At 45.4% G+C, this 27500-nt stretch overlaps 2 protein-coding genes across 2 annotated transcripts in view; both read left to right on the forward strand.

Annotated features, from left to right (window-relative positions):
• Positions 1 to 27500, forward strand: part of LOC107396280 (serine/threonine-protein phosphatase 2A 55 kDa regulatory subunit B beta isoform) — a 93146-nt gene that overhangs the window by 27764 nt on the left and 37882 nt on the right. The gene's annotated exons all lie outside the window — the stretch shown is intronic.
• On the forward strand, positions 6471 to 17636 carry LOC139063582 (uncharacterized). The gene is made up of 2 exons (XM_070545899.1): positions 6471 to 6603; positions 15757 to 17636. Exon 2 carries the CDS (start codon positions 15758 to 15760, stop codon positions 17465 to 17467), a length of 1710 nt encoding a protein of 569 aa, XP_070402000.1. The 5' UTR covers positions 6471 to 6603; position 15757; the 3' UTR covers positions 17468 to 17636.

A 27500-nucleotide genomic window follows, 5' to 3' on the forward strand; every position in this document is an offset into this window, starting at 1 on the left:
GATAACGTGTTCAGAGCTAAAGATTAAGGCTGTGTCAGGTTCTGCGCCCTAGCCCCTGTTGTCTGGTGTCTTGTCTTCCCTTGTTTGTGTTGATTTGTCTCACCTCGTTACCCGACTCACCCATTTTCCCCGACTCTCATGTGTTTAAACTCCGTCTGTTCTGTGATGTTGGTCTGTTGCTCTCCCGCCTCTGCCTCGCAGGTCAAGCCCCTGCTTGTTGCTGACGTGGCTTTTACGATAAAGAGCTCACCTTGTTAGTGACTCACCTGCATTTGGGTTCTAAGCACTACCAACACATGACAGTTGGTTTTGGCAACAGGACAAAAAAATCTTTGTCTCATTGCATCCTTGAATTGTGTTTCTTTATGGAAACAAACAAAACAAAAGCAACAATCTAAAGAAAGCATTTAAACGTTTGTATATTACCTCCTACGGTTCAACAACCCCCCAAAGCATTTAACACATTCATACACTCATGCACACACACACCCTGGTGGTGATGAGCTACGATGTAGCCCCAGCTGCCCTGGGGCGCCCTGGCAGGAGCAAAGCTGCTGTACACAGGTCCCACCAGTCCGAGTCTCCGACCACCAGCAGCAGGACATACCTAACCACCTAACCCCTAACCCAACTCTAGATTCACTTGTTACGGTTCGATTAAAAAGCGATATCCTTTTTTTACAGACCGATTCAATACAAAATGATTCAATTCAAATACACTGCAAGAACAAAACGATTTTATTCTACAGTTAATATTTTTTTGTAGATATTTCATAATATAGAGATGCCAATTATGTCCAAGTGACAAGATATTCTCTTTTCAAATATGTAAAAGACCACATATCCCAGAGCGTTGTGGCTTCATGGCACTTACACCACTAAATCACATGTTAGTGTATTTATATGAACCAACAAAAGTGGCTGAATGTTTGGATGGAAACTCCATAGGTTAGCATAGCTCAGGATAAGTATAAAGTGCAACATTTCAGCCTGGGCAAAGTGCTTTGAACACTAGAGGTAGGTAATCAGTGCAACATTTCAATGTAAACAAGTTACACACCTATAAACAAACCAAGTAACAATAACTAGTGATGCACCAATATGACCTTTTTGGGCCGATTCTGATATCAAGATCACTGTTACAGCCGATAACCGATATTTGCCGATACCGATATATTGGCATTTATGGTTCTAAAATCAGCTGATTTTGTATCAACTGAAAATGATTAAAGCTGAATTTACGTTATTATACACACACCACACACATTTATGCTTCTGAGATGATTTCATCGACTGTTCACATGACTAAACAACATTACCCCCCCCACCCTCTGAAACAGGCAAACAAATGGAGACAAGATGGAAAAGAAATCGGTTGTTAATATCGGCCCGGTTTTATTTACCGGACCGATACCAATATGTTAAAAAATGACTAACGATATAGATGCCGATATATTGTCCACCCCTAACCTTTTGATGATGGTGGTCATTCATTTCAAGATGTCCCCTCAAGCCTGGGAAGTCAGAGTGAAGGAAGCAGCAACCTCATTCGTATCTCAATACCGTACACCAGGGTGGGGCGATGGGACGAAGGAATCGACCATCGACAATGGGCTGAGCCGTTACGGTTGTTTTTTACAGGAGGCTGATTTGTTTATTTATGTGTTTGTTATTGGCTAATATTTTACACGGAACGCACAGAGAACATCACGGAGGTAACAATCAAGAAAAGGTCTCCATCAGCGCATCTGAGCCTTTTCTCACCTCCTCTGCCTCTGGCTGCTGACAGTGCACGCACAAGCGGCACGCTGAGGAGGGGTTTGGAGAGCGTTTGCGACTCGCTCGACATCATGCACTACAGCACGGCGTTAAGTGGAAAGTGGAAACCCTTCTGTCTTTCAGAGTCTGGAAGACTTCTGGTTATTTCATTTGGAGAAATGTTTCCTGATTTAAAACTTTGGCTGAAGTAGCGCTCGTCGTTATTCAGCACCTGCTTCGAGTGTGTCAGCAGAGCACGGATCCATCCAGAACATTATTTAAACAGCCACGAGTCTGTCTGAGGCAAAAGTCTAGATAGAAGCTCATAACCTCTTCAGCAAGCTCCCTAGAGACATTTGATTACACACAAAGTGCAGGTGACCAGTTCAGGTGCACGCGGCGCAGGTGAAATGTTCCTAATTTAAAGGGACTATAAGGAAGTTTGACAGCCAAAACATGTATAGAAATAATAAATGTCTTCTTCATACATTCTCCTGCAATGCCCTGGTCCTGTAGAATGAGCCCTGGCATTTTTACTGCGATTGCCTGTTTTTCTGTAAAATCACAGAAAAAGAGAGATGCTCGGGTCGAGCAGGCTGCTTCATGCACGTTCACGCTCATGCATAGCCCGTAGCATTTGCTATCCGTAGCTTTAGCAGCAGAGAGAGAGGCAGTGCCACTTTGTCGCTGTTCCTAATGCCTAGTGACAAAGCTAGCTACATTTCTGAGGACCCTTAGCTACTTTCTGTAGAACTTTCATCTAGATATTTCCTGCAAATTAGCAACAAAATAGCCATTTTCGCTCCGAACCATTTTTTGAACGTTTTTTCTGCTGTCATCAACGATATAAAAGTTACAGATACAAAGAATGTCTCAGGCGCTTTAGCTCACCTAGTAAGACGTCAGACTCTCGTGCAGAAGACCTGGGTTTGATTCTGGATGTGAACATAATTTATTTAGTTTCTTTTTTACATTAATGGTGTATTTTTTTACAGTAAGATGCCCAAATTTTTATTTGAGACTCGCTGAACCGCATTGAATTCACAGATAAAAAAGATGTGGATTCAACTTTCATTTTGGAACAATTTTTCAAGCAAGGGAAGGGAATGATCTGAGCATGCAGGAGGACTGACCCATCATAAACCTTTGTCGGCTGTGCTGAAGAGAAAGGTACAGAACCACAGTATTTCATTAATTAGCTGCGTGTTCTCCTGTCCTCTGTCCTCTGACACACACACACACACACACACACACACACACACACACACACACACACACACACACACACACACACACACACACACACACACACACGGGACTGTTTCAGCTGTTATTTTCGTTAAGGAGTGTGCACGTACAGCATGTGCGCCTCGTGCACGAGCCTACTATTGAAGCTGCCGTTACGCTTTTGGCCTGAGGGGGCAATCGCAAGCATAAAAATTCAAAACTCCGTAAAGTCCCTTTGAGTGAAATCGATTAATTGCACTGCTCTTGTTACTGGGGCATTCTGATCAGCTTGGTTGGACTAAATATTAATTAAAATGAATGGAAATGTAATGAATGATTATTCATTATTTAAAAAGTGAAAGTGACGGGGATAAATGGATCACATGACCTCTGGCAGCCTGCTGCCTCCTCAGAGTGCGTCCAAATGCAGCAGCGATTCATTTCGTCCCCCACTTTTAAAAGAAAGAAGTTTTTGTTCAGAAAGAAACATTTAGCTTAAATAAAAACCACAACAGTGGGCACCAGAGGGAAACAAATGCGAGGTATCTTTTTAACATTTTAACCGTGTTTAATACGGGCCGTTTAGCCGTCACTCTACCAAACCACAAATACAAAACTAAACAAAAAGAAAAATATAAAATTGTCTTCCAGCAAACATATGTGCTGCGCGTAGCTTTTAAAAAATCTATGTTTTGGGCTTCTGTGTTCGCAAATTGGTCCGTGTTTCATGACGTCACATGCACAAATAAATCGTCCATCGTCTTTTTTTGGACTGACGATTGGCGGTGGGAAAAATTATACAAGTCGCCCAACCCTACCTTACACAGTGATAAGTGCTTCATGTAAAAAACACTGAAAATAATTAAATATGTATAAAATAAATCAAACTGCTGCTTTTTGACCTGTGAGAAGTACTCATCATACTGTTGACCGTGTTTCCTCGCATGCTGGTCCAGATTTGAAGTGCTGCCATAAGTCAACGATGCTCTACACACAGTGTTGGGGAGTAACTGAATACATGTGTTCAGAATACAGTATTTAGAATACTAATGATGCAACACATTCTCACACCCATTCTCACACACATTGAAAAAAGACGAGGGGTGACCAAGCGTTTGTTTCCGACGCGTTGGGGCTCCCAGCACATTGGGAGGCGACGCGCTGTGCCAGAGTGTCGTTTCCCTCAACCGTGGTAAAACGGAGATTTTAGCGAACTGTGACCTTTACCCTTGCAATTTTACTTTCGCCTCAATCCCATCCTAACCTTAACCCATTTGTGCATGCAAAACTTTTCTTGTTGTATCGTTTCTGTCAAACACGGTTAACGGCAAATTTAGAACAACAAACTGGATTAAGGTTAGGATGGGAGTGAGAAGAAGGTTAAATCGCTACTAACACACGTTGTGATATTTCATAGACTTAAATGCTGATTTTAAGGGGAAGTATTCCAAGTATTTAGAATACAGTACCAGGATTAAGCAAAGTAGCTGAATATGTTGCAAAATACATTTTAAAGCAGGTATTCAGTATTCTGCAACTAAATGCATTTACAAAGTATTTTCCTCAACACTGTCTGCACAGTTTACAAATAGCATGGCTTCAGTCAAGCTTCCCGGCCTTCTTATAAATCCCAAAAAGGGTCCATACTTTGGATTTTTGTTTCCCCGATGTGTTGAAAATCTGTCCTCCATCGCTATAGAGCTCCAGACGTCACGTGACTCTCTGAGAGTAGACGCCATGTTGGCAGGCAACAAAGGTAAATAGAATGAATGGGATCGGCTTGGATTTAACTCCGTCAGAGTTTACTTCACACTTTTAAACTGAATAAATTGTTTTATCTAGTCAGAAATTGAATAGATTAAACATCTCTGACCCTTACCGTGCCCCTGGGATACTTTTTAAAAACGCCAGAAGCTGTCAGAGCGGACCTGGACAGGGAACACCTTGGGATCTCCCCGGAGGAGCTGGCCCATGTGGCTGGGGAGAGGGAAGTCTGGGCCTCTCGAGCTACTGCCCCCGTGACCCGACTCCAGATAAGCGGATGAAAATGGATGGATGGATGGATGGATGGATGGATGGACAAATAACAGATTTACATGTAAGTAGTTTAAATAGAGTGCTGTGCTCTTTGAATGTATAAACTGAACACCAAGAGAAATCACTAGTTGATTTTTTTCCGTGAATAAAATAAATATGTCAGGCAGGAGCGTCTCAGGATCTGTCTGAGATCTGTCTCGGTGAGACAGATATTAGCAATCCAAAGTGATTTTTATGTGTGATCTTACAATTGATCAACCATTGCTTAAAAATTAAATACAGCTTAGCCGGTTAATTGCTGTGATCATAAAACACGTAAACAGCAGCACGCAGAACTCACGAGGCAACGTTTTACGTGACGTTTACTTGTTGCTATGAGTAATAAGACAGAAAAAGCCACGCCAAAAAAGTTTAGGAATCCCACTAAGAATTGTAATAAAAGCATTTAAAATAAATACCATACACAGTTGAGGAAACATTGGTTTAAGTACCTGATATGAAGTGGTCGCTGCATAAGTGAAATCCTTTACTCTCGGGGTCCCACAGCTTCATTTCAGCCCGGCCACTAGCGCGTTTCATTGCAATGATCCAACGTTTGCGGCGCTCCGGATCTTGGGGAATCCTGTAGATGGCTCTTCCCTTATCTCGTTCGCGTCTGTTCTGCATCCTGGGGCACAACAGGAATCTACCATATTTCCCATTTGATTGAGTTTTCTGACAATAACAAATAGTCCAGCTGCGGGCTTCTGCCTGCCAAGATGGCGCCGTTTCGATTTGAACTGTTGCATGCCGGGAGAAGTGATGTCAACTCCCGGAGCTCTATAGGGCTGACGCTGTTGTTCTTCACTGCCTCCAATTTCCTCATTGTCATTTGCTTATCATGTTAACATCAGCAAGAGACACAGGAAAAGAACCCAAACTGAAGCGATCCTCCCCCGATCGTACTGATCCAAATGTTGAGGGTCTGACCTCATGAGGAAATTACTATGCAGTGATTTTCTCCAAAATGACTGTGCTTAAATTGCTCTGAAAAGCAAATAATCACATCAGCGCCAAGAAACTTCATTTCCCATGATGCTTTGCACACGGAAGCATTGTGATGACGTCACCGCCTAGTACCAGAAACACGCTCTGCGCATGTGCGGGAAGCCGTGGAGCTTTTCCCGCGAACTAAGACCATAAATCTTCAGCAGAGACAAAGAAACCTCGTTCTTTTGCCCAGGATACCTGGCGGTGAGGACACGCTTGTCGAACGCTCCGACTTCTTTGAGCACGCGGAAGCTCTAAGAGCCAAGTTGAGCCCACGGGACCGCTGATCTGCTCGTTTCTGCTCCCCTCCAGCTGATGTTTGAGGACACAGAACCAGCGGAGGGAAACAACAACTCCATCCAGCTCTCAGAAACGCTGTAAGTTGTCAAACTCAGCCCAAAAGGAACTTCGTTTTCTTTGTGTCCAGCCGTGGAGAAACACTCGTGGAGCCAAACAACGGAGAAAGCATCAAACCGGCGGATGACGCTGAAAACTGCGGAGAAACACGGAGAACCGTCAAATCAAAAGGGGGAGGGACGCCTCGCTCTTTTGGTGATCAGAAAACTCATTTTTCTCTCATTCTTTTCTTCTCCCGTTTCCTCTATAGTCCAGAATAAGCAATAAAACCGCGCTATTGCTTAAAAAAAGTAGCTTCGTGTTTTCCTCTTTCGTTCCAAATTCGTCCTTCGGGTCATTTTGAAAGAATAAACTGCTTATTAATCATTGTTTGGTATCTTTAAATGTTCGGCCATGGCCAGGCTGATAAACTAAGGATATTAACTCGTGATTAATCTTTTGTGTTGTTGCATGATCCTTTGAAATGTTTTGAGTGATTTAAGGTTAAGTTACTACTGATTCTAAGTGCTTTGGAAGTTAAAGTGCAAGTTGCCACCCACACTTTAGCCAGACAAAGGAGTCAGCCATCTTGTATTCAAGACTCCATTTTGAATCCATACACACGCACACACACTACTCCTTTGTGAGAACAAAGGACCCCATTCATACATCCTACATACACACAAAACACCTTGAACATTATTTTGAATATACATCCTTTTATTATATCACATGGTTATTATTCATTTATGCCACTGTTTATTCATTTGACAAATTGTTAATTAAACGTTATAAAATTCAGATTTTCGTCTCCAGTAGCTTTGTTGTGTCGAAGAGAAGTCTCTGCTCCAAGGATTCTACGAACTTCAAGAAAGACTGATAAGAGTTTTGGATTCAATTTTTCCCCGGTTAAAGGGGAATGGTGCCCCGTATATCTAAGAATATCTTAATTAATTAATAAATCAGTAAATATTCCCATATTTACAGAATTTATTGAAGAATCCAAAAGTAAGTTGAAGCTTACTAATTGTTCGCTCCTAATAACCCCAACATTTTATTGGTGCCCCGTGTGAGGCTTGGATACACAGAGATTTCTATCCGGCACAAACAAACAAATAAATCCAAAGAGCTTGAATTAAAAATAATCCGTTGTTCAGCCTTGAACCAGCAACAGAGTGGTGCTGATTTCGCTGAGCAGGAAGCTGCATCGAACTCTCACCAGTAACTCAGTGCTTCTTTAAAGGTGCAACGTGTAAATTAATTCTGGTTAACCTTTTAGGTTAAAATTCAGCTTTTCCTTAAAGGTGCAACGTGTAATTAATTCTGGCTAACCTTTTAGGTTAAAATTCAGTTTTCCTTAAAGGTGCAACGTGTAATTAATTCTGGCTAACCTTTTAGGTTAAAATTCAGTTCCTCATTAAAGGTGCAGCGTGTAAGTAATTCTGACTAACCCTTTTAGGCTAAAATTAACTGCTAATTTAGCGACTTTAACTCACAGTGGCTATTATAACTAACTGAAACCTTCACTCAAAGACTGATAACACCTTGTTTGCTAATATTCTGAAGGAATAACTAGCATATTTAACACTGCAAGTGTTGTAAGACGTTGCTACGGCAACGCACCAGCTTTTGCTAAAATACTGAAAGGAATAGTATTTTAAGCGTCAGTCACGGCATTCCGTGCAATCTTAAAACGCTAAAACCTGTGCGCACAAAGGTTAATTTAGTGTTTTTCTGCTACAAAGCTAGCAGTTGCTGCCAAAGGTGCAGCCTTGAGCTATCTGCAGAAGCTCTACTAGGCTATTTTTGGTTCGGTTGTTAAAATGGAGGGACAGAGTAGTGAACTGACCAACTCCCAGCAACCAGGTGACGCTGCGGCCCACGACTATGAACCTGGCCTACTTTCTGGACAAATATTGTCCAAACTGGTCGCGGTTGCTCGAGAACCCGACTACCCTTCTAGGGATTTCACTGAAGAACAGCGTAGCGTCGAGCTAGAAGCTGTAATCGATCAAATAGAAAACCCGGATGGTACAAAACCAATCCAGGTTCACTTAGCTAAGTTAGCCCTGATCCTCTATCAGAGAGGACTCCAACGTGGTCAGAAGATCATGAACCTCCAGAGTATGCTAGCTGAAAAACAGCGAAATGGAAGGCTGATCGAGGAAGACAACACCAGCACCGATTCTGGGGAAGATGGGGAGAAGACCCCGCCCCCTTCTGCTGATGACAACAGACAGTGGGAAGGGGGGGAACACCGTGACTCTGAGGCTGAGCCAGAGTGCTCTCCCACACCGGTACGAAAGCAAGCCGGCAAAGCCAACCAGGGTCCGCCCAGGACGATCGCCAAAGACCAATTGGTTTCCTCCACCCAAGGTAGCGAGGGACCGCCGTCCCGCCGTAAAGGTAGGCTACCTCCTGATACGGCTCCATACGATAATCAACAGTATGTGGTGTGGGACTCTCTGGACGGACGCACGCCGCAGGGGAGAGATGAAGCTTATCTGTCCCAACCTTCGGCCCCGTTCCCTACACACACTATAGGGCATTCAGGACCATCTAGGGGCCGAGGGCAGTTCGCCCTCGAACCCCAGGTTGGACCACCACCCTCATCTTCACGGCCTTCTCAATCTGTGAGAAGTCGACCAGCTGAGCGGCACCTCTATTTAGACCGCTCCCCCAGTCCACGAAGGGTGCAAGGTGCCGATTGGGGTTATGCACCCCAAGCTGCACCTCAACCATCCACCCATCCTAGCTACTCCGGTATTCGGCATGCCGATAACCAGCTGCATGACCAAGCATCATACGCCAGTCCGTATCCGGACAAAGTGTATTACGCAGAAGCCCCAGTTGAAAGACGCAGGCTGCACTACGCAGACGTGCTCCGGGAGGAGGACCTCCCAAGACACCCACGTGACGTGCCAGCAGCCCGCCACAACATGCCGGACCCCGATTTGGGCCCCAGGAGTCAACATTGGGAGCCCAGAGCACACCAGCGATATCCAGCGCCCTCTGAGACAGACCGTGGGTCAGAGTCAGAGGATGACGCGCCGTACCGTGAGTCAGGGCTCCGTGTACGTCAAATTGAATCGCTAGCTAAAGACATAGAACGCTTTGATCCTAACACCAATGAATCCAACGTTGACGATTATCTCAGGGAGATAGAACGTTGTCTGCTTGATCTTCCAGCACCCTCTTCAAGGGAAAAGCTCAAGCTAATTTGGAAAACCACATCTAGAACGGTGCACGGTTTCATGGAAACTCTACCACCTGACATTCGAGATCGGTACTCCTCGCTCTGCCTAGCGTTGAGGGATGAATACGCCACTTATGCAGACTCTGCGTCAGCTACAATGGGGGCCTTCTCCATCAAACACGGGAGGAACGAACCCCCCAGAGAGTATTATCACCGACTCAAAAGTGCTTATTTCCAAGGTCGAAACGGCCCTGGGCTCGAGGAAGACCCTGCCTTCAGATCCCTGTTCATTCACAACCTGCACGAGTGTGTTCGATCCGAAGTCTCAATGTATTGTCGGATGAAAAAACTGACAACTCAGGAGATTAGGAGATACGCTCAACAGGCTTGGGAAGCCGGCGGAAAGCCCCAAAAGCCTGACGCACATCACCGCGTTATGCACCTAGCTCCCGACGCCGAGCCGCGTTTGGAGCTCGAAGGCACAGAAGCTCCACCCACTAAGCCAAAATCTGCTAAACCTAGACCTGCTAAACCGCAAAAGCAGTCCCAATCTCCTCAACAGGGGAAGGGGGGTGCTGATTGGCCGCCTAGGTCTGGACAATCAGACAGGAAGTGGCCCAACCAAAACCAACGGCAGGCAGGTCGGAACAGTGGAAGGTTTAAGGAGCGCCGCCCACAGGTAGGTCCCGAACACAAGTCCGCAGGTGAGTACTTGACCAAAGCCGACCTCCAGGAGATGTTTCAGCAGTTCCTAGCTAAACAGAAGGAACAGCTGAGATCTGCAGATGAGACCCCTGCACCAAAGTCTGCTTCTAAGAAGCCAGACCCAGAGCCAACGTCCGCATGACTAGGCGTGGCTCAACCTCCCAGCGTGGCCAGGACCTACCTGATCAGCTGGGGGAACACTACTGGTAGATCACAGGAGTCTCCTGAAATCTACCCCCCAGAGAAACCTGATACTAAATTTCTGAAGTTCCTTGGTGACTTAACAAACCATGATCATGCTCGCCGTTTGTACTGTAGCACCAACGTAGGTGGGTGCATACAGGTTGATGCTCTGCTGGATACCGGCTCAGAAATCACCCTGATGTGCTCCACATTGTTCCATCGCGTGTCTGACACCATGCGGTCGCTCGGGAAACCAGTCCAGGTTGAACCTTGTGACCTGAAAATCACCAGCTACACCCAGACCCGGGAGTGTATCACTCACCGGGCGTGGCTGGACATCACCTTCCAAGACATGACTCTGGTTCACCCGTTTTATGTCTGCCAGCTAGACACTGAACCACTTCTCATTGGTCAGGACCTGCTTGAACGTCTAGCTCCCCTCATCGACTGCCAGAAGGGTCAACTTTGGGCTCAGGTGGAAACACCTAAGCCCTGGAACCCGGATAGCAGCCGACCATCCTCCATTCTTGAAGTCAGCCTAAGTGAGCCGCAAAACCCTTGTTCCAAGGTCATGCCCCTCCCTACAGCTCCCACAGACGATGTCCGCCTGCAAAGGCATGAAACCGCTCCTGGAACTCCGTTCCGCACACATTCATCTTTTCTCTGCTCGCTGAAGAACGTCAGCCTGCAGCCATATGCACCACACATAGTTGGTGGTCTTACCATCAACTGCACCCACATCTCAGATGCTCGCCTTGCTCTTTGGTCTGAAAAGTCAGCCATCAGCCAGCAGACGTTTGAACACCTGCGTCAGAAGGACCCCCTTCTGGTCAGTGTGACACGTAGCCATCGGCTCTTGTCACCTACTTGGCCGCAGAGGCTCCTGAAAGCGCCAGAGGTCTGCTCTCTGACTATCCAACTTGGAGCAAGACAGCTCACACATACATTCAGCATCATACCACAGCTTGATCCACCTGCACTCATTGGAGCAGATCTGCTGGTTCGACTAGGTGCCCAGCTGGACACTTGCAATCAAGTCCTTTGGGCCCGAGCCACACCTTCCTCTGAGCCTCGCTCAGAAGGCCGTGAACACTTGCTGTCCGGACAGACCATTCCACAGGCCTGCCGTGCAGTGGTTGAGGCCAGCACGGTTCTGCCCCCACTGGTCAAAGGAGTGCCTGTTCGTCTGACTCTGATGAAGCATCAGAAGCTGCCAGGCACACAGGCCTTCTTCCAGCCATCACCACACTTCTTGGAGCTCAACTTAGCCGTCTGTGGCACGCCACTCTTGGAGCTGAACACTCGTTCTGCGTACTTGTTGGTCGAAAATCCGACCCAGAGTCCTATCCACCTGCCGGCAGGAAAGCCCTTGGGCATGCTGATAGATAGCTCATTCCATGACTTCGAACTTTCAGTCCCCGTGATCGGACAACTTCCGTTGTTCTTGAACGACAGACAGGTTGGTGCAGACACATTCAGTACTTTCCCTTCACAAATGATTACCATCAAGCGGCATGAAGCCCTTCCTGAGGAACCCATTTGCAGTGCAACCTTAGATACTGACAGCGGTCAGTGTCTAACGGTTTTTGCAATAAATACTCAACCCTCTGAGTCACCGGTTGAAAGCCCGGAACACCAGAGACCCTCCTCCTCTGAACCTTATGACGGCTTCGAGGCCGAAGTCAGCCAGCAGCTTGACAAAGCGGATGCGCTGGAGTCAGAGGTGCAGAGAGCAGAGCTTAGAAGCCTGTTCTATGAGTTTCAGTCCGTCTTATCCAGGGACTCCCTGGACTGTGGACTCACAAACCTGCATACGGTTCGCATTCCAACAAACCCGAATGCCCCTCCTACTTTTGTACGTCAGTACAAGATTCCCCTCGCTGCTTATGAGTCGATCCAGGAGATCCTCGATCAGCTGAAGGAGAAAAACATCATCAGAGAGTGTAACTCCACTTACAACTCTCCCATCTGGCCGGTTCTGAAACCGACTGGGAAATGGCGTCTCACCATAGACTATCGTGCACTGAACAAACAAGTACCTCTCTCCAGGTGGCCTATGATCCATTTAGATCAGGAGCTAGCCAGAGTCAGAGATGCTCGTTTCTTCTCTACGGTTGACGTAGCCAACGGCTTCTGGACCATGAAGGTTGAGCCGGCGGACCAGTATAAACTGGCTTTCTCCTTTGGAAATCGCCAATATACTTGGAACCGCTGCCCCTTTGGCTACTCTAACTCACCTGCCGAGTTCAACATCTTCCTCCACAAAGCCATGTCAGATGCTGCCTCCAGAGGGAACCTCATATATGTCGATGACATCTTGATGAGGAGTCGAACCTTCGAGGAGCACTTGGCTGAACTCCGTCACGTGCTGCAACAGCTCGCTGACGCCGGAGCTAAATTGGCGATTCTCAAGGGACAGTGGTGTCGAACCAAAGTGGAGTATGTTGGACTGCTGGTTGGCCCTAATGGAGTCGAGCCCCAAGCGGGACGCATTAGAGCCATTCAGGACATCAAAGCCCCAGCTAATCTGACTGAACTCAGGAGCTTCCTCGGAGTCTGCATCTACTCCAGACTGTTCATTGAGGAGTACGCTGAAACAGCGAGGCCCCTCACTGAGCTGCTTCGGAACGACACACCTTTCGTGTGGGACAGACCCCAAGAACTCTCCTTCCAGTTCCTAAAACAGAAGTTGGCGTCCGCACCCTGTCTGGCTTACCCAGACAAGGATAAAGAGTTCTTCATAGAGGCGACTTTCTCCTCTCACTGCCTGAGCGCTGCTTTGAAGCAGAAACACGATCAGGACATGAGAGTTGTGGCATACGCCAGCAAGCCTCTGAGCAAGGTGGAACTCCAGTTCTCAGACTGCGAGAGAGCTCTCCTCTCTACAGTCTGGGCCGTCGAACACTTTCGTAGTTACATCGGTGGACAGAAAGTGATCATTGAAACGTGTCATCAGCCTGTTACCTTCCTAAACAGCCAGCGTCTGCGCGAAGGAAGAGTGTCAAACAGCCGCATTGCGACGTGGATGATGGTGCTCCAAGGATATAACATTGAGGTCAAGTATGGTCAGAACACCAAGCTAGCGCTAGGACAAGGGCTAGCAGGCTGCCAGCACTGTGACTCTGACTCCGTCATGGGCCCCCTGGACACACCTGCCGCAGTCTACCCAACCGCATCCAATCATCGCTACTTTGATGAGAATGTTTGCCAAGGGCTTCCGAAAGTTTACACTGACGGATGCGCCTACCTTCACGAAGGCCAGCTCCGTGCCGGGGTTGGAGTCGTTTGGGTGGACTGTGACACTAAGCAACCAAATCACTACCGGTTGGGCCAAAAGTCTAGTCAGTACGCCGAAATTGCTGCAGTGTTGATAACCCTCCAGCAGGCGGCAGCCTTGGACATCACTCAAATCGTCCTTTGCTCAGATTCAAACTACGCTAGACACAGCTTCATATCTCACTTCCCCATGTGGAAGGAGAACAACATGAAAAATGCCAGGAACAGAGACGTGAAACACTCGGAGTTATTCCTAGCGTGTGATCTGCTCACCACTGAGAAAGGCATAATGGTCTACTGGAAAAAGGTCAAAGGTCACTCCAGGACCCTAGGTCCAGAGAAAGATGGTAATGACGAAGCTGACCGCCTTGCTAAGCTCGGTGCTGACCAGGGAACCTGCTGGGAATTCAAAGACGAGTGGCTTCCACCCAAGGCCGTTCACGAGGTCTGCGCGATTACTCGTCGCCATGCTAAACAGGCAGACGAACCTCAGAACGTTGGGGTACCCGTGTTTCTAGGCAGACAACCACATGATGCGGACCTAGTCACCATGCAGGAACAAGATCCTGACCTGAAGCTCATCCGCGAGCTTCTCCAAAAGGGCCCGATGCCTGAACAACCGTCACCACCTACTGGCGCAAGCCGAGATTTGGTAACCCTGCATCGTCAACTCGCGCACCTGAAACTACAAAACGATTTGTTAGTTTACATGCGTGACGATCACAGCCCGCCGCGCTGGGTTGTTCCACTTGACCACAGAGGAGTCATGCTTGCCTACGCCCACGACACTCCGGTTGGAGGTCACCGCGGAGCAAAAGCTACCCTCGCGTCACTGACAGAAGTAGCATATTGGCCGTCGATGTCCAAGGACGTACACAGCTATGTCCAAGGCTGCCTCGTCTGTGCCCAGTTTCAACCCTCCCAGCCGCTTGCTAGAGCACCACTGCAACGCAGGGGAATAACCTTCCCTTGGTCCCACCTGCAGATCGACTGGGTTGGACCGGTTCCCAAATCGGCAAGAGGAAACAAATATATGCTAACTGTAACTTGCAGTTTCACAAAGTGGGTGGAATGCCTTCCAGCGCCAAACGATACAGCCGTCACAACCGCTGTACTGCTGATTAACCACGTTTTCAGTCGATGGGGACTTCCACTCTGCATTGACTCTGACCGAGGAACTCATTTCACATCCAGTGTAATGACGTCCCTGTTTGAACTTCTGGGAGTGGAAGTGAGATTCCACCTCCCCTATCACCCACAGTCATCCGGACAGGTCGAACGGATGAACCGCACGGTCGTCTCTATGCTCAAAAAGTACGTCTGCTCCACTGGGAAGGACTGGGACGTCAAGCTCCCTCTGGTCCTGATGGCCATACGGTCCACTCCCCAGCGATCCACAGGGGTTACGCCCTTTGAGATGATGACCGGCAGACTGATGACTCTACCACTGCACCTCCTGTATCACCCAGAGGATGTCAGTGTTGCCACTGCCTATACCGCTCATCAGTATGTGGCAGACTTGAAAACACACCTCAGAGCTACGTTCGCGCACGCTCAGAAGAAACTGGAGACCAACGTAGAAGGCGCTAAGGCCTACTACGACCAAAAGACAACCAGCCGCGAATACGAGGTGGGTGACAAAGTATTCTACTTTCGGTTCGCCCAACCGGCACGCAAAGCTAAGAAGTTCCTGCCCTGCTGGTCAGGACCATTTGAGATCGTGGCAAAACTCTCTCCAGTTGCATACAGGTTACGCATCACCAAAGCGAGACAGGAGCCTGTCTACAAATGGGTGCATGCAAACCAAATCAAACCCTACGTCAAACCGTCCCCGCGGGTACAGAGACCAGACTCCCCGCAGGAGGTAGACGTAGTCGCTATATAGTTCTATGCATGGAAATGGAAAAGGGGGGGAAGTGCACGTTTAACCCACTAACATGTACTAACCGACAAAGAACCAAGCCCCCCCCCGCCGTTCTTTTCACTAACCACGAGTCTCTCCATTACAGGATGGAGTTCCTCTGGATCTTCTGCATCCTCTTTGGATCAACGGCAGCCACTCCATCAGCCATCATTAAACCGGGACCACCAACCGGGATGGTCCTCCAAGACAACCCCGGATTGTTGATCACACACTGCCGCATTCATACGCAACGTATCGTTGTCCGTTTGGACCCGTGGGACGTCTATCACAAACACGTGATACCGGCCCCTCCTCCTCACAAGTCCATTATTGGTACTGTTCAACATGCCAAGCGCACCACCGCTTACATGTTGGCACAACTTCAAAAATTTATAGTCACTGAAGATGACCTCGGAGAAAATAACCGCCCAAAAAGGTTTCTAGGTGGACTCATCGCTGCGGTGTCCGCGGTGGGTTCCCTCTTTTCAGTTGGACTTTCGGCGGCTAACACAATTAGTCTTAAGACTGTCCAACGACACATTGCCGAACTCCAGGATGAGATGCCAGAGATCCAGGGGAACCTCCTCCTCCTAGACCGCAAACAGGAAGCTCTTACTAAAACCTTACAGGGTACTCTTGTAACGGTCAACCTACATTCTGCTCTGATTAATGAATCTCTACGTGCAATCAAGACTTTGTCTGACACCATACATCAGGATATTGTGTACACACGAGTGGTGAGAGATTTGATGCAGGACCTGCTCAGGGAAATTGGTTCTACTCTGGACAGCCTGGTTGAAGGTCGCATTCCTGCGTATTTGGTACCAATGGATCTGCTCAAAGATGTTTTGACTGCTGCTACTCCCTCCACTGTACACACTTCACAAATCCACCTAGCGTACAGCCTAGGCAGTGCAATTCCCATTCACGTTGATGCAGAAAAATTAGAACTCGGTTTCCTGTTAAATGTTCCCATAATTGAGACACCTCACATCTATAGGCTTAAGTCCATGCTAAACGTTGGTTTTTGGAAAAACGGTAAACATTTCCACCTTAAAACTCCGAGCTTCCTTGCTTACCAAGATGCTGATAGCAAACTCTATCTAACTCCTAACTTAGATTTATGCACAAAAACCAAAGATATTCACTGGGTGTGTCTTGGTAACCCATTTGTCCGAGACGTTGCCAATTATCAATGCGGCCTCAGGAGCGATGCGCCCCTGCAGAATTGCCAAGCTACGGTCACGTTAAAAGATGTTGACATGGATACCAGAGTGGAACGTGCAGGTGACAGATGGCTTATCAGCACCCCAGTAGACTCGGCCCTTGTAACTTATGACCAGCATAACGTTGCCACTGAGTTACAACTGCCGAACCAAACCTTTTTCCTCTCAGTTCCGCCAGGTGCAATTGTACACCTGGAAAACCTGGCACTCCATCACCTCAACCTCGAACAGCATGATTCGGAGATTGAGATCATGGACGCTTTCCAGGGTTATAACTTTACCATCGATTTAGAAATTGACCAACAATTACTGATTGAAGGAACCAAACTTGTTAAGTTCACACAAACCCCGCGTGAACTTACTTTGACGCCCATGAATAGATACCCAAGACGCTACATTGACACAGATTATACCACCTTAATCTGCACATTGGTCGCCCTGGGGATGGGATGGCTCATCACGGCCGTGATAGCTTATTCCGCCTACAGGTGTGTTAAGAAACTCCAAGATAAGATGCACTTGCTCACCTACGGTGTGCCTCGTGACCGCGTTCGGGGAGAATCCAAGCGTGAATGTACCACACCTGTCTAAAGGGGGTGAGCAACATTTTCTTTATTATTTTGTAACCCTAAGAGTAGTTCTCACTTTAGTCTACCTCACATTTTTATCTGAGTGTTGCATTATGTCACATTCTTTATAAGCTACACACTGAATGTATGACCTAAGAATGTATTTTATGAGACCTCAAGGTTGCTATGAATTTTCTTGGATGTTATATGTTTTTTTTTTTGGGGTTTCTGTATTTTTGTTTCTTACTTGGTCACATATTAACTAGTGGTTATGTGCCGGCCCAGCTCAGTCTGTCAATGACTCTGTCTGACGCACCAGCACATTGTAGTACCTCTTAGTTTTATGGTCCTTGTTTTAGCCCAAAGACTGTCCTGATCCACCCTTTGGACCAAAAAAGGGGGGAATCTTGGGACCACATAGGTCAATGCGCGTTTGCGAACTATGGACCTCGTACATCACCGCGTGCTCCATAAACTGAACTGTATGGCCGGCGGTAAGATGCCTTTGTGTCCACTCGTGGAGTTAACCGCCCACCGACCTTCCTCCTTCTACACTACTACCTCTCGCATGGACGACATCATCATTGCGTACCACCTGCGTGAGTGGCTTCTTCTCGTTATGCGCGTTGGGGACTATCCCGTTTCCTATCCTCTTTGTGCCTGACAAAGACAAAGACCAAAGGCGCCAGGATCCAAGACAAAGACCAAAGACAAAGGCGTCCAAGGAGACCAACGTCCTAAGGGACAAACCCACCTGTGCTTCCGACAATCAAGTCGACCTACGTTCATGAGGAACAAACCCATCTGTGCTTCCGACGATCGAGCTTTGGGCGCGATCCCCGAAACCAAAAGGGGGAATGTTGAGGGTCTGACCTCATGAGGAAATTACTATGCAGTGATTTTCTCCAAAATGACTGTGCTTAAATTGCTCTGAAAAGCAAATAATCACATCAGCGCCAAGAAACTTCATTTCCCATGATGCTTTGCACACGGAAGCATTGTGATGACGTCACCGCCTAGTACCAGAAACACGCTCTGCGCATGTGCGGGAAGCCGTGGAGCTTTTCCCGCGAACTAAGACCATAAATCTTCAGCAGAGACAAAGAAACCTCGTTCTTTTGCCCAGGATACCTGGCGGTGAGGACACGCTTGTCGAACGCTCCGACTTCTTTGAGCACGCGGAAGCTCTAAGAGCCAAGTTGAGCCCACGGGACCGCTGATCTGCTCGTTTCTGCTCCCCTCCAGCTGATGTTTGAGGACACAGAACCAGCGGAGGGAAACAACAACTCCATCCAGCTCTCAGAAACGCTGTAAGTTGTCAAACTCAGCCCAAAAGGAACTTCGTTTTCTTTGTGTCCAGCCGTGGAGAAACACTCGTGGAGCCAAACAACGGAGAAAGCATCAAACCGGCGGATGACGCTGAAAACTGCGGAGAAACACGGAGAACCGTCAAATCAAAAGGGGGAGGGACGCCTCGCTCTTTTGGTGATCAGAAAACTCATTTTTCTCTCATTCTTTTCTTCTCCCGTTTCCTCTATAGTCCAGAATAAGCAATAAAACCGCGCTATTGCTTAAAAAAAGTAGCTTCGTGTTTTCCTCTTTCGTTTCAAATTCGTCCTTCGGGTCATTTTGAAAGAATAAACTGCTTATTAATCATTGTTTGGTATCTTTAAATGTTCGGCCATGGCCAGGCTGATAAACTAAGGATATTAACTCGTGATTAATCTTTTGTGTTGTTGCATGATCCTTTGAAATGTTTTGAGTGATTTAAGGTTAAGTTACTACTGATTCTAAGTGCTTTGGAAGTTAAAGTGCAAGTTGCCACCCACACTTTAGCCAGACAAAGGAGTCAGCCATCTTGTATTCAAGACTCCATTTTGAATCCATACACACGCACACACACTACTCCTTTGTGAGAACAAAGGACCCCATTCATACATCCTACATACACACAAAACACCTTGAACATTATTTTGAATATACATCCTTTTATTATATCACATGGTTATTATTCATTTATGCCACTGTTTATTCATTTGACAAATTGTTAATTAAACATTATAAAATTCAGATTTTCGTCTCCAGTAGCTTTGTTGTGTCGAAGAGAAGTCTCTGCTCCAAGGATTCTACGAACTTCAAGAAAGACTGATAAGAGTTTTGGATTCAATTTTTCCCCGGTTAAAGGGGAATGGTGCCCCGTATATCTAAGAATATCTTAATTAATTAATAAATCAGTAAATATTCCCATATTTACAGAATTTATTGAAGAATCCAAAAGTAAGTTGAAGCTTACTAATTGTTCGCTCCTAATAACCCCAACACAGATCTGTACGCGGCTCTACAGAGTTTTGCTGGCAGCTAATTTGTATTTGCTAAGTTGTAAATAAAGTTGTTTAAAAGAAGTTTTGTGGGCAGCTTCTGCCTACTGCATTCATTCATTTTACATTTTTAACAACATTTGGAGAAATTAAAAGTTTTAGATCTTTTTGACTGATAAAGAGATAAAAATGTCATTGGGACATTTTTAAGGCTAGCCTGTATGTCAGCAGTGTGTGTGCATCATGTGTGCGTGCACGTGTCTGTGTTTGTATGTGTGTGCGTGCGTGCATGTGTTTGTGTGTGTTTATGTGTGCGCGCACATGTGTGTGTTGACCCTCTGGAGGTCATCTCTGAACATAAGAAGACAGAGCAGATGAACCAACAGCTACTCATACATTCCTGGTTTACCATGTTTAGGGTTGAGGTTGAGGTAGACCCAAAATGATGACTATATGCACTATAGACCCAGAATGATGACTATATGCACTATAGACCCAAAATGATGACTGTATGCCCTATAGGCCCAAAATGATGACTGTATGCACTATAGGCCCAGAAAGATGACTATGTGCACTATAGACCCAGAATGATGACTACATGCACTATAGACCTAGAATGATGGCTATATGCACTATAGACCCAAAATGATGACTGTATGCCCTATAGGCCCAAAATGATGACTGTATGCCCTATAGGCCCAAAATGATGACTGTATGCACTATAGGCCCAGAAAGATGACTATGTGCACTATAGACCCAGAATGATAACTACATACACTATAGACCTAGAATGATGGCTATATGCACTATAGGTCCAGAATAATATGCACTATAGACCCAAAATGATGACTATATGCACTATAGGACCAAAATGATGACTATGTGCACTATGTGCACTATAGACCCAGAATGATGACTATATGCACTATAGACCCAGAAAGATGACTATAGGCACTATAGACCCAGAAAGATGACTATAGGCACTATAGGCCCAGAATGATGACTATAGACACTATAGACCCAGAAAGATGACTATAGGCACTATAGGCCCAGAATGATGACTATAGGTACTATAGACCCAAAATGATGACTATGTGCACTATGTGCACTATAGACCCAGAATGATGACTATATGCACCATAGACCCAGAAAGATGACTATAGGCACTATAGGCCCAGAATGATGACTATAGGTACTATAGGCCCAGAAAGATGACTATATGCACTATAGGACCAAAATGATGACTATGTGCACTATAGACCCAGAATGATGACTATATGCACTATAGCACCAAAATGATGACTATGTGCACTATAGACCCAGAATGATGACTATATGCACTATAGACCCAGAAAGATGACTATAGGCACTATAGGCCCAGAATGATGACTATAGGTACTATAGGCCCAGAAAGATGACTATATGCACTATAGGACCAAAATGATGACTATGTGCACTATAGACCCAGAATGATGACTATATGCACTATAGACCCAGAAAGATGACTATAGGCACTATAAGCCCAAAATGATGACTGTATGCACTAGGGCTGGGCGATATAGACCAAAACTTATATCTCGATATCTTTAAGCTGAATTCCGATATACGATATATATCTCGATATTTTTCCTCCTGTAAACTGTTGACAAGTTAACTCACTTCAAGCTCTTGAGAAGTTATATACATAAATCAGTGGGTTAAATGCATAAAAATGTATTGATTCTTGTCAAACTTTAACCATAGTGCCTATTCTCTACCAGTCTGAGCTTTAGTAACACAGGTACAGCTGTCTGCTAACACACACACACACACACACACACACACACACACACACACACACACACACACACACACACACACACACACACACACACACACACACACACACACACACACACACACACACACACACACACACACACAGTTGAGAGCCAGAGGTGTATCAAATGTCCCACAGGTCCTTTTTAATTATATATTTATAATTAATGTAAAATTATTTAAATTTCATCTAGAGGTGGCCCATATTGTATAGGTCTTGTCCAGAGAAAAAAAATCCATCATGTTAAGCTAAATGTACGATGATGTAATTGCATCTACTGAAGATCACATGGGTCATGCACCATGGAGTTATTAGTTATTAGAAAAACTAGTTATTAACTAGTTGTTAGTTATTAGTTAGCAGTGTTGGCTCATATCAGCGATTATACTGTAATGATTCAGAGTCTCTGGTTGCTCTTTTATGAGTGTTATTTTCGGGCTACTGTCGCCATAACCCACACCTTACAAACTCAACTTTTTCATCAGAATCACTCGTAACGGAGTATTTACTAGCATAGCAAACCAGAGCGGAAAAAACGGAACCGGAACAACATTTCTCACCCGTTGAGTTCGCCTTCAAAATAAAACGGTAACCCTATAGTTTACTATTCAAACCCTTACAATATGTTTCAGGTCATTTGGCCACTCTGGCTTTCCGTAGACGTTTCCTCATTACACAGGGGAGGGAGGGGTTTGGCTCGTCTCTCCGCACAAGCAGGATGGAAAACAGAACTCAGTTGGCATTGAAGGTCCCCAAATAATTAAAAACCAGGACACCAAATGCAAAGTTTAGAGCAGCACATTTACCCAGAGGCTCTCAGACTGAGCAAACTTGTGAGAATACACGTAATAGCCGCTTAGAGACGGAGCAACATGTCGCTAGCATAGCGGCTAATCGCTAGCATAGCAGTTTGGCCAGTTATATCGATAGAAAGATATAAAGTCATCTTATATCTTGTTTAGAAATTATACCGATATTTAAAGAATATTGATATATCGCCCAGCCCTAGTATGCACTATAGGCCCAAAATGATGACTATATGCACTATAGGACCAAAATGATGACTATGTGCACTATGTGCACTATAGACCCAGAATGATGACTATATGCACTATATCCCCAAAATGATGACTATGTGCAATATGTGCACTATAGACCCAGAATGATGACTATATGCACTATAGACCCAGAAAGATGACTATAGGCACTATAGGCCCAGAATGATGACTATAGGCACTATAGGCCCAGAAAGATGACTATACACACTATGGGCCCAGAATGATGACTATAGACACTATAGGCCCAGAAAGATGACTATACACACTATGGGCCCAGAATGATGACTATAGGCACTATAGGCCCAGAATGATGACTATATGCACTATAGGCCCAGAAAGATGACTATACACAATGAGCCCAGAAAGATGACTATACACACTATAGACCCAGAATGATGACTATAGGCACTATAGGCCCAGAATGATGACTATATGCACTATAGGCCCAGAAAGATGACTATACACACTATGGGCCCAGAATGATGACTATAGACACTATAGGCACAGAATGATGACTATATGTACTATAGACCCAGAATGATGACTATAGGCACTATAAGCCCAGAATGATGACTATAGGCACTATAGACCCAGAATGATATGCACTATAGACCCAAAATAATGACAATATGCACTATAGACCCAGAGTGATGACTGTATGCACTATAGACCCAAAATGATGACTATATGAACTATAAACTCTGAATGATGACTATAGGCACTATAGGCCCAGAATGATGACCATTGGCACTATAGACCCAGAATGATATGCACTATAGACCCAAAATGATGACTATAGGCACTATAGACACAGAATGATATGCACTATAGACCCAAAATGATGACTGTATGCACTATAGACCCAGAATGATGATTATAGGCACTATAGACCCAGAATGATGACTATATGCACTATAGGCCCAAAATGATGACTATATGCACTATAGGACCAAAATGATGACTATGTGCACTATAGACCCAGAATGATGACTATATGCAATATATCCCCAAAATGATGACTGTATGCACTATAGGCCCAAAATGATGACTATAGCCCCATTCCCACCTGTACCGGGTCGGCCCGGGCCGGGTAGCCCCAGTCGGCCCCAGCCTGGCCCGGTTGATTCCACACATCCTTGCCTTAAGCCCATGTGGGCTGATTCTACCCACCAATCAGAGGCTTGCTCTAATGGAAGGTGTGAATGGGCTGATTCTACCCACCAATCAGAGGCTTGCTCTAATGGAAGGTGTGAATGGGCTGATTCTACCCACCAATCAGAGGCTTGCTCTAATGGAAGGTGTGAATTTGCTGTCAGCAGTGGGTGTGTTGGCCCTGGTCGGCCTGAAGCAGTACCCCTCGGGAAGAGGGCCGAGAATGAGCCTTGGTTGGCCCGGGAAAATTCCAGGCCACCCAGATATGTAAACAACCTATGCTACCCGGCCCGGGCCGACCCGGTACAGGTGGGAATGGGGCTTTGATGCACTATAGAACCAAAATGATGACTATGTGCACTTTAGACCCAGAATGATGACTATATGCACTATAGACCCAGAAAGATGACTATAGGCACTATAGGCCCAGAATGATGACTATAGGCACTATAGGCACAGAAAGATGACTATACACACTATGGGTCCAGAATGATGACTATAAGCACTATAGGCCCAGTAAGATGACTATACACACTATGGGCCCAGAATGATGACTATAGGCACTATAGGCCCAGAATGATGACTATATGCACTATAGGCCCAGAAAGATGACTATACACAATGGGCCCAGAAAGATGACTATACACACTATAGAACCAGAATGATGACTATAGGCACTATAGGCCCAGAATGATGACTATATGCACTATAGGCCCAGAAAGATGACTATACACACTATGGGCCCAGATTGATCACTATAGGCACTATAGGCACAGAATGATGACTATACGTACTATAGACCCAGAATGATGACTATAGGCACTATAAGCCCAGAATGATGACTATAGGCACTATAGACCCAGAATGATATGCACTATAAACCCAAAATAATGACAATATGCACTATAGACCCATAATGATGACTATATGCACTATAGACCCAAAATGATGACTATATGAACTATTAACCCTGAATGATGACTATAGGCACTATAGGCCCAGAATGATGACCATGGGCACTATAGACCAAGAATGATATGCACTATAGACCCAAAATGATGACTATATGCACTATAGGCTCAGAATGATGGCTGTACTATAGACCCAGAATGATGACTACAGGCACTATAGACCCAGAATGATGACTGTGTGCACTATAGACCCAGAATGATGACTATATTCACTATAGGCCCAGAATGATGACTATGTGCACTATAGACCCAGAATGATGACTATACACACTATAGGACCAGAATGATGACTATACACACTATAGGCCCAGAATGATGACTATGTGCACTACAGGCTCAGAATGATGACTAATTGCTGTGATCATCACTATTGACCCAGAATGATATGCACTATAGACCCAAAATGATGACTGTATGCACTATAGACCCAGAATGATGACTATAGGCACTATAGGCCCAGAATGATGACTATAGGCACTATAGAGCTCCGGACCCCACGTGACTCTCAGTTAGTAAACGCCATATTGGCAGGTAAAAGAAGCTAAACAAACACGGATCTTAACCATGAACGTGAACGGAATCAGCTTGGATTTTACTTCGTCGGAGTTTACTTCACACTTTAAAACCGAAGAAATTGTTTTATATAGTCAGAAATTAAATAGACTAAACATCTCCGACCCTTACCGTGCCCCTGGGATACTTTTTAAAAATGCCAGAAGCTGTCGGAGCGGACTTCTTACTGGACCTGGCCGGCGGAGGAGCTGGCTCAGGCGGCTGGGGAGAGGGAAGTCTGGGACTCTCAACGCTACTGCCCCCATAACCCCACTCCGGATAAGCGGATGAAAATGGATGGATGGATGGACAAATAACAGATTTACACGTAAGTAGTTTAAATAGAGTGCTGTGCTGTTTGAATGTATAAACTGAACACCAAGAGAAATCACTAAATTGATTTTTTTTCCGTGAATAAAATAAATATGTCAGGCAGTAGCGTCTCAGGATCTGTCTGAGAGCTGTCTCGGTGAGACAGAAAATAGCAATCCAAAGTGCTTTTTATGTGTGATCTGGCAATTGATCAACCATTGCTTAAAAATTAAATACAGCTTAGCTGGTTAATTGCTGTGATCATAAAACACGTAAACGGCAGCACGCAGAACTCACGAGGCACCATTTTACGTGATGTTTACTTGTTGCTGTCAGTAAAAAGACAGAAAAAGCCACGCCAAAATAAGTTTCGGAAGCCCACTAAGAATTGTAATAAAAGCATTTAAAATAAACACCATACACAGTTGAGGAAACGTTGGTTTAAGTACCTGATATGAAGTGGTCGCTGCATAAGTGAAAACCTTTACTCTCGGGGTCCCACAGCTTCATTTCAGCCCGGTCACTAACGCGTTTCATTGCAATGATCCAACGTTTGCGGCGCTCCAGATCTTGGGGAATCCTGTAGATGGCTCATTCCTTATGTCGCCTGCGTCTGTTCTGCATCCTGGGGCATAACAGGAATCTACCATATTTCCTGTCTGATTGAGTTTTCTGACAATAACAAATAGTCCAGCTGCCGGCTTCTACCTGCCAATATGGCACCGTTTCGATTTGAACTGTTGCATGCCGGGAGAAGTGACGCCAACTCCCGGAGCTCTATAGACCTAGAATGATGACTATACACACTATAGGCCCAGAATGATGACTATGTGCACTACAGACTCAGAATGATGACTATGTGTACTATTGACCCAGAATGATGACTATATGCACTATAGGCCTAGAATGATATGCAACATAGACCCAGAATGATGACTATATGCACTATAGACCTAGAATGGTATGCAAATTTTAGGGATGGGTACCGAATTCGGTACTTTTTAAGGTACCGACCGAATTCCATAGTACCGACCGAGCACCGATTCACGTCATTTCAAACGGTGCCTCGTTTCGGTGCCCATCCTTCATAATGAGAACTTGCCAAGACAGCTGCGCATGCGCTAGAGCGTTATGTCGTCACTCACTGTGAGCCAGTTGTAAACAGAGCAGCATGGTTGAAAGAACGCACACTAAAGCTTGGGTCCACTTCACTAAATGTGATGGGTAACTGGGTGATGATGAAACCAGCGACAACGATCTAAGTGAGACATCCTCATCTTAATCTGCTCCGGTAGGTAAATAAAATGTTTAAGGTAACGTTCCCTTGATTTGTTAGCTTCCGTTTCGCTAATGGTGCGTTCGCTTTCTCCTCGTAACTCCGAATTTCCGACTAGAAGGACATGAACGCGCTCTAAAGTTTGGCTTCACTTTACAACGATCTAAGTGTGAGGCATCATCATTTTAATCTGCTCCAGCAGTTAAATAAACTGTTTAAGATAATGTTAGCTTGATATGTTAGCTTCCATTGCCACCGTTGTTATCAGCTAATGGTGCGTTCACTTTCTCCTCGGAAATTCTAACTTCCCAGTAGGAAAAATCAAATGAAAAAAGACGGCAAAAGGAATGAAGATACACAGTAAATTTAGTTCACAGTGTTTGCTTCAGTTTAATTATCAGCTTTTAAAACTACAAGGACGATGTTAAAATACAAACAGTTGTATGTTATTTATCGTTATATTTATCAAATATGGTTATATATTGAGAAAAATATATATTTAATTATAAATGAGAATTAAAATATGAAACACTCAAAAGTATCGAAAATTGGTACCGTTAAGTACCGGTATCGATTCCTAGGTACCGGGAATTAGTA

The sequence above is a fragment of the Nothobranchius furzeri genome, chromosome 2 (genome assembly GCF_043380555.1).
Source record: "Nothobranchius furzeri strain GRZ-AD chromosome 2, NfurGRZ-RIMD1, whole genome shotgun sequence".
Taxonomy (NCBI): Eukaryota; Metazoa; Chordata; class Actinopteri; order Cyprinodontiformes; family Nothobranchiidae; genus Nothobranchius; species Nothobranchius furzeri.